General features: G+C 47.5%; 1 protein-coding gene across 2 annotated transcripts in view; it reads left to right on the top strand.

Annotated features, from left to right (window-relative positions):
• The window catches only part of ASTN1 (astrotactin 1), a 356,850-nt gene that overhangs the window by 325,782 nt on the left and 18,794 nt on the right, over nucleotides 1–12,274 (top strand). For both annotated transcript variants that reach the window (XM_061383286.1, XM_061383285.1), the window contains one exon: nucleotides 4,571–4,671. In XM_061383286.1, coding sequence (XP_061239270.1) covers nucleotides 4,571–4,671 — 101 coding nt within the window. The remainder of the gene's footprint in view (nucleotides 1–4,570; nucleotides 4,672–12,274) is intronic.

The raw sequence follows: 12,274 nt of genomic DNA, 5'->3' as shown, positions 1-12,274 counted from the left end.
CCACTTAAGTCTTGTAAAACACAAACGTTCTGTCAAGGTTGATTGCAGAAGAAATGATGAGACTGCAGGAGCCAGAGGGAAAAATAAACAGCCAACCTCCACTAGGTGGCGCTGCAGATCACATGCAGAGGGCACGCGGGCAGGCCTGGGAGAGAGGCTCCTCTCTGCAGAGCTATCAAGTGAACCAGGGCATCAGTCCCTGGCTTAAGGAGGGGAGCCCTGCATTAAGAGCTGAGAACACACGGGCCCCACACCTGGCTTTGTTCCTAGCCGACGAGTGATGAAGTGGGACACAACGTTTCTGCAGCTGTTTCCTTATCTGTAATACAGAGGAAGGCAGCCTTCACTTACGGCACGTTCACTAGATGTAGGTGTTTCTAGGAACCCTCCAACCTTGTGAGATTAGGGTTACTGTTCCCATTTTATAGTTGAGGAAACTGAGTTCAGCAACACTAAGTAACTTCCTCTGAATCACACAGCTTGTCGTCTGGCAGTGGTGGGTGGTTAAGAACTGAATCAATGTTTGCACTTTCTTCACTGCATCTCACTCCCAGCCAGCCCAGGCTACTGGAAGGATAAAGCATGATCTTATTACTCACGTTAAAGCACAGAGCTGGATCTTCACCTGAGGTCCACAGAGGCAGAACATCCTTTCAGTATAACTGGCTCACTTTGTCATCCTACCCACTTTATTTGACGCATTGGAAAAGCATTATTCTGAGAAAGGCCTACAGTGCAAAAACAGCTAAGAATCCCTGGTTAACAGGGAGTGTCCGGTCCAACATCTTCATTTTACACACGAGGAAACTGAGGCCAGAGTGGGGAGATGACTCCTGAGCCTTGTAGCCCACCATCCACATCACAGTGTGTGCCCACAGGAGAGCTGCTGCCTTTGGAGGGTGGGGGATGAGACAGTGAACAGATAATTCAGAAAGAGGGAGTGGATTTGGAGCCATCTGCAGAAACCACCACACCTGGAGCGGGCAAGGGTGAAAGTTGCAGATAGAGGCAGTCAGCCCTCGGCAGGAAGCCCAAGGATGCTCCTTGCACATTAAGTTTCAGTCCTTTAAAACATCAGCCCTGGAGCCAGAGCAGGGTTTCAGTGGTTCACAAACACACATCCTCACGATACACGTGTCATCACACAGGCTCTGACAGGCTGAGCAATCCCAGCAGGCAGGCAGTGGTGGAAAGGGACCGGCGGCTCTGGGCAAGGCCGTAGGAGCACCTACACATCAGCCCTCCGGACTGGGGGCAGAGCTTATCTCTTCTGCCCACTGATTCCAGCTACTTACTGTCCTATAAGTGTCCAAGAGTAGAAATGATGATGCTGACAATGAACAGAGAAGACTTCCTGAAGTAACTGCACGTGACATTTCCGCTTGAAATGCATAAAGTGTTCCCCAAGCTTGCTTCAACAGTAAAAGTAATCTGGCTACTCCTCAGGGTCCCTCCAGGACTGAGAGAGCCAGGACCCCTGAGGACGGTCTCTTAGGCCAAGAGTCTTCTTTATTTAGAAGCATGTGGGGAAGCATTGCCTTTCCTAATACCTTGCTTTGCTATTAAAAATGATAAGGGCTTAGGACCCTAAATTGTATACTAATTGCCCAGTCAGAGCAATGAGAATTAAATACAGCACACACAATTTCATCCCAGCCCAGAATCCAGTAGACTTAGTGAGAACTCACAGCAGGATGAAGCACAAAGCGAAACTCAGAGGAATGGGCCAAGTGGGGTGGGGTGAGGATTAACTGCATCCCAGGCACTGAGAGAGAGCATCCATCTGACAGCCACTGTGCTGCCTGAGACTTAGGACGTTTCAGTCCAGGGAAACTGCTAGAAATCAAGCGTCCAATAAGGTGTGCTACAAGAGGTGGCTGGAACCCATTATCGACAGTCCAGGGCAGGTGACCCCTAAACTGGTAAATATTCAGGCAGACAGCATCACATGGCCCATCAGCAGCTAGCAAGATGCCAGCCCTGACCTGGAGTCCTAAGGCGATTCTCAAGACCCTGGGAGGTGGACGGGAAAAGATGAAGCAGAGCGATCTTACAGAGGATGGGACATCAGGCAAGATGAATCTCAGGGAGGGGGTTCAGGAGGTGGGCTCAGACACATAGTTGGGGAGGGGTCGGTGAAGGAAGAGAGCCTGGTGGTAAGAGCAGGGCACAGGGCCAGGCTCACGCTAGCAGTCCTGTGACTTTGCTGGCAGCGGGGCATTGACCTCATGGAGAATAGGATTTCCTCTTTGCTGACTCTGGTGAGAAGGGACACTGGAAATGGGGTCAGGGTAGAGTCTGCATGTGAGGGTGAGGGGGAATGCATTCATGTGGGAGTCCCTGAAAGTGGGGCGCAGGTCTGCAGTCTGCCCTGCGTACCTCTGGGCGCATCCCTGACAAACAGCTCAAGATGATCTCGAGCAGAAGGGCAGAGAAGGAAGGTGGACCTGGCTTGAGACCGGGATGTGGGGATAAGACTGCGAAACAGAGCAGGTACCAGAAGGGCAGATCAGATGTGCCAGATTCAGATTTGGTGGCCTCAGTCACAATTCTAGAAATAGTGGCAAGAGGTTTGTGTTTGTGTGTTGCAGGGTCTAGAAGGAATGATGAAAAATTCTGGGGGCTGCATTGCTAGGGATCCAGGCAGCCCAGAGTGTGGGCCTGGATGCCAAGGGCTCAGATCTAGGAGGGGAGGGATGGTCGGGGAGAAGGGCAGCCAGCCCCTGAGTTTTGGATCAGGGTGGCAGAGGGGTTTAATACCAGGCAAGGTGCTGGATCTGAACTAAGGAGCAAGGCAAGAAGCAGAGGGCAGTAGAATTGACAGAGTCACGTGTACACCTAAGATGGGAAAGCCACGCACCTGGTCCTTGTTTGATTGAAAGCAAAGAGGCGGGGCGGTCCTGAACAGCCGGTGGGGTGGGATTCCAGCATGAGACTCTGAGGAGGGCAGAGGGAGGGAAAACAGCACATCAGGACACACAGGTTCGTAGCACTGACCATTTCCCGGGTTTCTCGGCGGGTAGATGCAAGGCTGTCTTTTCTCTGCCGAGAGACTCGTGTATTTCCTGGCAGAGTCTTTAGGCAATTTCCATTTCTTTTCTGCCTCACCAGTTCAGCTGTCTGAGGCTCATTTACCTGAACAGGTACCCAAGCCCCTCTGTCTCGGGGCCTCTTTCTTCTTTTCACCTCTCTTCCCCGCTGCAGCTCTGCCCAGAGGAAAGAAGATCCAGACTTGCCAATAAATGCAACCTCCCAAGGAGACACAGCAAAAGAGAAAGAGACAAGAAAAGCAGTGTTAATGATTTGCTTTAGACTCACTAGATTAGTTGTTAGAGGCCCTGGGCACTGACACCAGGGGTTATCTTCATGGTTATATTCAAATTCCTCCCTGAGTAGCAGAGCCTGGTGTTGCTTTTTCCTCTGCATCCAGCTCCGTCACCCGAGGGGGAAGTTTTACATTCAGCCTTTGATGGCTGGGTCTTTATCCTCTTTCTGGGGTGAGTGTGTGTGTGTGTGTGTGTGTGTGTGTTGAAGGGTGGAGGGGGCTCTTAGAACCACATCTTCTCATTGCCAGGGCTAGCATAAGGTTTCCACTCTGGCCTCCTGGTCCATGGCTGGTAGCATCTCCATGGGTCAAAAGGAGTCTCATGTAGGAAATAGAGGGTTCAGTCATAGGCAAGTCAGGCCCCTTGATTCTGGCTGTTTCACTTCTGACTTTAAAGAGGAAAACTGTCCTCAGTGCTTGGCACAAAAACCTCAACTGAGCACAAGATGGACAGAACAGAATTGATAGTTGTGTCATTGGGCGCCAGGTACTATGTTAGGTGTTTCTGAGCCTTATTATCCTGTTTCATCTTCACAGTGATCTGCAAGCAATTTTATTATCATCCCCATTTCACAGAGAGGGAAAATAAAGCTCAGAGGTGTTAACTACAACTCCACATGGCAGAAAGTAGAGGTTTCAGACCCACATCAGACCATCTGTTTCTGTAGATGCATGCTCTTTTCCTCAGCTCAGTAGTTGTCAGGATGTAACAGTCATCAGGCGACCCACTCCAGTGTTCTTGCCTGGAGAATCCCAGGGACAGGGGAGCCTGGTGGGCTGCCGTCTATGGGGTCGCACAGAGTCGGTCATGACTGAAGCGACTTAGCAGCAGCAGCAGCAGCAGCAACAGGCATCAGAGTCACCTGGAAGGCTTGTCATAGCACAGATTTTGTCCTCATGCCTAGAGTTTCTGATTCAGTAGATCTGGCATGGGGTATGAGGAATTTCATTGCTGTCCACTTCCCTGGCGATACTACTGGTCTGGGGACCCTACTTGGAGAAACACTGCCCTGTGCCAAGATGGTTGCTATCATGCAATATCCTCAAGACAGCAAATGACAGCCCAGGACCTACCAGGAAGTAGTAAAAGACACTATACTACGTACTTTATGACCTGGGTGATGGTGGTAAGTGCACGACTGGGTGGCAAGAGCAGCCAGGGGAAACCCGTCCGTCTGGGCAAGGCTGGGTTGTCAGCCAGAACCCGGTGAGTTCTCTCTGTTGATGCCCTCCTCTCCCTGCCAGGTTCACCCTGTGGGGCGTGGACAACACAGGGCGACGCTCCAGGCCAAGTGATGTGATTGTGAAGACCCCTTGCCCCGTGGTGGATGATGTCAAAGCTCAAGGTAAGAGACACGGAGGCCAGCAGAGTCTGCTGAGGGATGCTCCGGGGACCTCCCCTCGCCATGGGGAGCAAGGGAGTCAAACAGAGCAGTCTGGAGTTCAGCGGGGAAGGGGGAGAATTCAAGGCTCAGGAGTGGAGCAACTCCTTTGCAGGAACTCCTCAACCTCTGCCTCTGGTGTGGAAATCTGCATTGCGCCCCGGTATTCCACATGGCCTGTGAGTCAGGGATGTAGCAGACACTGGTGAAGGCCCCAGCCACACATGGCAGTACACCAGGTGCTTAGGGACGTGACGCCAGGTGCTTTAATACCTGTGACCTCTGCCCTCAGGATGCTCATCAGCTCACTTACCCTCTTCCCGTTTTTTTTTTTTTTTTTTGGTACATCTGAAAGATTATTCTGAGTTACAGTAAAGGAAGACTACAGATTTAGAATGCATTGCTGTATGACTCCCTCCTATAAAAGATGTGTCGAAATCTTCATTCTGTATTTTGGAATTGTTATGGATCAGTTCTTTGGTAAAGAATTGTCCTTTTTCAATGCACCAGAATGAGCCCTTGTCAGTTAGGAAGAGTTGGTTTTCAGTCAACATCCATTATATAGATAGCACATTTCTGACTGCTGCTTCTCATGAAGCTTCCTGGTGTCTGGATAGCATCCCTTGCTCTAAGGTGTATTACATTCCCTCCACAACCAGGATTTTACCCTGCTGGGCACCCCTTCTGCAGGGCCCTGGCACTAGTTAAAGTGATCTGATCAACTACCAATATGCACTAGCACTTGGACTGCTAATGGAGCAATCAGTTCAGTTCAGTTCAGTTCAGTTGTTCAGTCATGTCTGACTCTTTGTGACCCCATGAATCACAGCACACCAGGCCTCCCTGTCCGTCACCAACTCCTGGAGTTCACCCAAACTCATGTCCATCGAGTTGGTGATGCCGTCCAGCCATCTCATCGTCTGTCTTCCCCTTTTCCTCCTGCCCCCAATCCCTCCCAGCATCAGTCTTTTCCAATGAGTCAACTCATCGTATGAGGTGGCCTAAGTACTGGAGTTTCAGTTTAAGCATCAGTCCTTCCAAAGAACACCCAAGACTGATCTCCTTTAGAATAGACTGGTTGGATCTCCTTGCAGTCCAAGGGACTCTCAAGAGTCTTCTCCAACACCACAGTTTAAAAACATCAATTCTTTAGCACTCAGCTTTCTTCACAGTCCAACTTTCACATCCATACATGGCCACTGGAAAAACCATAGACTAGACGAAGCTTTGTTGGCAAAGTAATGTCTCTGCTTTTGAATATGCTATCTAGGTTGGTCATAACTTTCCTTCCAAGGAGTAAGCGTCTTTTAATTTCATGGCTACATTCACTATCTGCAGTGATTTTGGAGCCCCCCAAAATAAAGTCTGACACTATTTCCACTGTTTCCCCATCTATTTTCCATGAAGTGATGGGACCGGATGCCTTGATCTTCATTTTCTGAACGTTGAGCTTTAAGCCAACTTTTTCACTCTCCTCTTTCACTTTCATCAAGAGGCTTTTTAGTTTCTCTTCATTTTCTGCCATAAGGGTTAGCAATAGCATGTGCATATTAACAGAAATGGTGACTGATGTTAGAAGTTTAGGTTGCTCAGGTTTTGATAAGAGAAGTTTTCTTGCCAAGCTGGCCTGTCAGATCAGATCAGATCAGATCAGTCACTCAGTCGTGTCTGACTCTTTGCAACCCCATGAATCGCAGCACACCAGGCCTCCCTGTCCATCACCAACTCCCGGAGTTCACCCAGACTCACGTCCATCGAGTCAGTGATGCCATCCAGCCATCTCATCCTCTGTCGTCCTCTTCTCCTCCTACCCCCAATCCCTCCCAGCATCAGAGTCTTTTCCAATGAGTCAACTGATCGCATGAGGTGGCCAAAGTACTGGAGTTTCAGTTTAAGCATCAGTCCTTCCAAAGAACACCCAGGACTGATCTCCTTTAGAATAGACTGGTTGGATCTCCTTGCAGTCCAAGGAACTCTCAAGAGTCTTCTCCAACACCACAGTTCAAAAGCATCAATTCTTCGGTGCTCAGCCTTCTTCACAGTCCAACTCTCACATCCATACACGACCACAGGAAAAACCATAGCCTTGACTAGATGAACCTTTTTTGGCAAAGTAATGTCTCTGCTTTTGAATATGCTATCTAGGTTGGTCATAACTTTCCTTCCAAGGAGTAAGCGTCTTTTAATTTCATGGCTGCAGTCACCATCTGCAGTGATTTTGGAGCCCCAAAAATAAAGTCTGACACTGTTTCCACTGTTTCCCCATCTATTTCCCATGAACTGATGGGACTGGATGCCATGATTTTCGTTTTCTGAATGTTGAGCTTTGAGCCAACTTTTTCACTCTCCTCTTTCACTTTCATCAAGAGGCTTTTGAGTTCCTCTTCACTTTCTGCCATAAGGGTGATGTCATCTGCATATCTGAGGTTATTGATATTTCTCATGGCAATCTTGATTCCAGCTTGTGTTTCTTCCAGTCCAGCGTTTCTCATGATGTACTCTGCATATAAGTTAAATAAGCAGGGTGACAATATACAGCCTTGACGTCCTCCTTTTCCAATTTGGAACCAGTCTGTTGTTCCATGTCCAGTTCTAAGTGTTGCTTCCTGACCTGCATACAAATTTCTCAAGAGGCAGATCAGGTGGTCTGGTATTCCCATCTCTTTCAGAATTTTCCACAGTGTATTGTGATCCACACAGTCAAAGGCTTTGGCATAGTCAATAAAGCAGAAATAGATGATCTTCTGAAACTCTCTTGCTTTTTCCATGATCCAGCGGGTGTTGGCAATTTGATCTCTGGTTCCTCTGCCTTTTCTAAAACCAGCTTTAACATCTGGAAGTTCACGGTTCACGTATTGCTGAAGCCTGGCTTGGAGAATTTTGAGCATTATTTTACTAGCGTGTGAGATGAGTGCAATTGTGAGGTAGTTTGAGCATTCTTTGGCATTGCCTTTCTTTGGGATTGGAATGAAAACTGACCTTTTCCAGTCCTGTGGCCACTGCTGAGTTTTCCAAATGTGCTGGAAGCAGCACTTTCACAGCATCATCTTTCAGGATTTGGAATAGCTCAACTGGAATTCTATCACCTCCACTAGCTTTGTTCGTAGTGATGCTTTCTAAGGCCCATTTGACTTCACATTCCAGGATGTCTGGCTCTAGGTCAGTGATCACACCATCAATATTATCTGGGTCGTGAAGATCTTTTTGTAAAGTTCTTCTGTGTATTCTTGCCATCTCTTCTTAATATCTTCTGCTTTTGTTAGGTCCATACCATTTCTGTCCTTTATCGAGCCCATCTTTGCATGAAATGTGCCTTTGGTATCTCTGAAGAGATACCTAGTCTTTCCCATTCTGTTGTTTTCCTCTATTTCTTTGCATTGATCGCTGAAGAAGGCTTTCTTATCTCTTCTTGCTATTCTTTGGAACTCTGCATTCAGATGTTTATATCTTTCCTTTTCTCCTTTGCTTTTTGCTTCTCTTCTTTTCACAGCTTTTGTAAGGCCTCCCCGGACAGCCATTTTGCTTTTTTGCATTTCTTTTCCATGGGAACGGTCTTGATCCCTGTCTCGTGTGCAATGTCACGAACCTCATTCCATAGTTCATCAGGCACTCTATCTATCAGATCTAGGCCCTTAAATCTATTTCTCACTTCCACTGTATAATCATAAGGTATTTGATTTAGGTCATACCTGAATGGTCTAGTGGTTTTCCCTACTTTCTTCGATTTAAGTCTGAATTTGGCAATGAGTTCATGGTCTGAGCCACAGTCAGCTCCTGGTCTTGTTTTTGCTGACTGTACAGAGCTTCTCCATCTTTGGCTGCAAAGAATATAATAAATCTGATTTTGGTGTTGACCATCTGGTGATGTCCATGTGTAGAGTCTTCTCTTGTGTTGTTGGAAGACGGTGTTTGTTATGACCAGTGCATTTTCTTGGCAAAACTCTTTTGTCTTTGCCCTGCTTCATTGCGTATTCCAAGGCCAAATTTGCCTGTTACTCCAGGTGTTTCTTGACTTCCTACTTTTGCATTCCAGTCCTCTATAATGAAAAGGACATCTCTTTTGGGTGTTAGTTCTAAAAGGTCTTATAGGTCTTCATAGAACCATTCAACTTCAGCTTCTTCAGCGTTACTGGTTGGGGCGTAGGGGTACCACAAGCTGGCCTGTGTGGTACACCTCAAATCACGCCAGCTGCCTCAAGTTGGTTATGAGTTGACATAATCCCACAATGTTCAAGGGGTGATGCCATGGTAATGCAAAGTCACACTGGGAAGAGAGACCTAAACCTATTTTATTTATTTAAAAAAATATTTTATCTATCTATTTACTTTGGCTGTGCTGGGTCTTCTAGTTGAAGAGAGCGGTGGCTGCTCTTTGGCTGTGGTGCGTGGGCTTCTCTGGCTGTGGAGCAGACTCTAGGGCTTGCAGGCCTCCGTAGTTGCAGCACGTGGGCTCAGTAGTTGCTGCTCTCAAGCTCTAAAGCTTGGGCTCAGCAGTTGTGGGCTTAGCTGCTCTGAGTCATGTGGGATCTTCCTGGACTAGGGATCGAACCTGTGTCTCCTGTTGCAGGGTGGATTCTTCACCCCTGGATCACCAGGGAAGGCCTGTTGTTGTTCGGTCCCCAAATCGTGACTGACTCTTTGCAACCCCATGGACAGCAGCACACCAGGCCTCCCTGTCCCTCAGTATCTCTCAGACTTTGCCCAAGTTTCACGTCCATTGAATTGGTGATGCCATCCAACCATCTCATCTTTTGTTGCCCTCTTCTTCTTCTGCCTTCTAGGGAAACCCTAGATCTACTTAATTAGGATCCCTGATGCTGTAGCACTTTAGAACTTTTGAAAGGGAAGGACCTTCATTTACTGCCTCATTAAACATGCATCGTACTCTAAAAGCATAGTTATTTTCAACACAGAAATCTGATCATTGTAATGCCTCATCTTACAACCCTTTAATGGGTTTCCATTCTTTTCCTGATGAAGATAAAAATATGTATCAGGCATATTAGGACCTAAATAGAGGAGCCCTTGCCCACTTCTCTGGCTTCTTCTTGCCCCTGCTCCCCAGCAATCTCTGTATTTTCTGAAGCCTCACTGCCTCTCTCAGTACCTCGGCACATCATTTCCAACACGGAGGCTCTGCCTACGTTGGCCTTTGACCTCAAGTGTACTCCAGCCCCACCCCTTCCACTCATCAACTTCTCTCAGTCTACAGTTCTGAGCGAGCATCCCTGCTCCGAGCAGGGGTCCAGGGCCACAGCTCAATGCCCTCGTGGTACCATGTTTCTTTCCTTCAGAACACTTATCTCAGTTTGTTATTATAATGCCTTATTCAATGCCTGGGAGAAGGCAATGGCACCCCACTCCAGTACTCTTGCCTGGAAAATCCCATGGATGGAGGAGCCTGGAAGGCTGCAGTCCACGGGGTCGCTGAGGGTCGGACACGACTGAGTGACTTCACTTTCACTTTTCAGTTTCATGCATTGGAGAAGGAAATGGCAACCCACTCCAGTGTTCTTGCCTGGAGAATCCCAGGGACGGGGGAGCCTGCTGGGCTGCCGTCCAAGGGGTCACACAGAGTCGGACATGACTGAAGCGACTTAGCAGCAGCAGCAGCATTCAATGCCTGTCTTCCTCATTAGTCAGTGAGTTCCCTGAGAGCAGAGTTCTGCTCACAATGGTGTCCCTAACACTCAGAAAGCAGCATGCTGACCAACTGGTTCCAGAAAACTTAGACTGTGGAGTCGGACCATGCAAGGTCAAGTTTCTGCTCTGCCATCTAACTTCTTGACCCTGAGCAGGTTATTTCACTCCATGCCTCAGCTTATTACTCTGTAAAATGGAGTGGGGATTATGATACCCTAGGTAATTAGTTTCCAGTGAGAGTTCAATAAGCCTTTGACTGTGTGGATCACAACAAACTATGGAAAATTCTGAAAGAAATGGGAATACCAGACCACCAGTAGTCATGTATGGATGTGAGAGTTGGACTATAAAGAAAGCTGAGTGCTGAAGAATTGATGCTTTTGAACTGTGGTGTTAGAGAAGACTCTTGAGAGTCCCTTGGACTGCAAGGAGATCCAACCAGTCCATCCTAAAGGAGATCAGTCCTGGGTGTTCACTGGAAGGACTGATGTTGAAGCTGAAACTCCAATACTTTGGCCACCTCACACGAAGAGTTGACTCATTTGAAAAGACGCTGATGCTGGGAAAGATTGAGGGCGGGAGGAGAAAGGGATGACAGAGGATGAGATGGTTGAATTGTGTCACCGACTCAACGGACATGAATTTGAGCAAGCTCCGGGAGTTGGTGATGGATGGGGAGGCCTGGCATGCTGCAGTCCATGGGGCCACAAGGAGTGAGACACAACTGAGCAACTGAACTGAACTGAACTGATAGTTCAGTAAGTAAATTTATGTAACTTTTTAAAAAAATTATTGGAGTATAATTGATTTACAATGTTGTGTTAGTTTCAGATATACAGCAAGGTGATCAGTTATACGTATACATAGATCCATTCTTTAGGTTCTTTTCCCACATAGGCTATTGCAGACTACTGAGTAGAGTTCCCTGTGCTATACAGTAGGTCTTTATTCATTATCTACTTTATATATACTAGTGTGTATATATAAAGTGTATATATAAAGTCGACCCCAATCTTCCTATTTATCCCTCCTCCCTCTTATCCTGTGGTAATTCCCATTTTGCTTATTATGTTAAATTAGATATTTAGAGGGTTATTACGTAAAAGACAGAAAACCTTCCTTTGTCTCTCAATGCTAATGAAGAGAAGACCTCTATTAGAAAATAGTTTTCAGCTATATATCAAAATAATTCCCCCTGTCAGGACTGTTGGTCTTCACTGAGATGTTATGGCTGACTGGAGACCTTTAAGTATAAGACCAATGTGCCTCTCTCTGGAGTGAATGCTGCCTGGCTTGTAGGGTGTGGACAGAATGAGTTTTGAACATCTGAGAAATCCCTCCATGATGAAAGCATAATCTGAGGTGGAATATCCTTAGAGGGGAGACTGGGGAGGACCCATGGCACCCTTACCTTATCATCTCTTGATTTCTTACTCCAAGCCAGAGCAGGGACAGGTGGTGAGAAGGTGCCCCAGTTCTTTCTGTTTTGGAGACTTTGCCAGCGTCCTTGCTGGCAGCAGCAGGCACCCTGGACTTCCTTGCTGAGTAGGCAGTGGGCTGGTTGACATCAGTGGGTGATCAGCAGGTAGGCGAGATGCCTCATAATGCCACCTGCAGAAAGAGATGGATAGAGCAACTCTGGAATAAAGAGTAGGACTTCCCAGGTGGCACTAGCAGTCAAGAACCCACCTGCCACTACAGGAGTCATTAAAGAGACAGGTTTGATCCCTGAGTCAGGAAGATTCCCTGGAGGAAGGCATGGCAACCCACTCCAGTATTCTTGCCTGGAGAATCCCATGGACAGAGGAGCCTGGCAGGCTACAGTCCATGGGGTCACAAAGACCTGGGCACGACTGAAGCAATTTAGCATGTACACGAGGTAGAGTAATCAGCCAGGGAGAGACCCCTGTACTATTTCTCTGTG

The sequence above is a fragment of the Bos javanicus genome, chromosome 16, assembly GCF_032452875.1.
Source record: "Bos javanicus breed banteng chromosome 16, ARS-OSU_banteng_1.0, whole genome shotgun sequence".
In the NCBI taxonomy this organism is placed as follows: Eukaryota; Metazoa; Chordata; class Mammalia; order Artiodactyla; family Bovidae; genus Bos; species Bos javanicus.
This window is presented reverse-complemented; position numbering and strand designations above follow the sequence as displayed.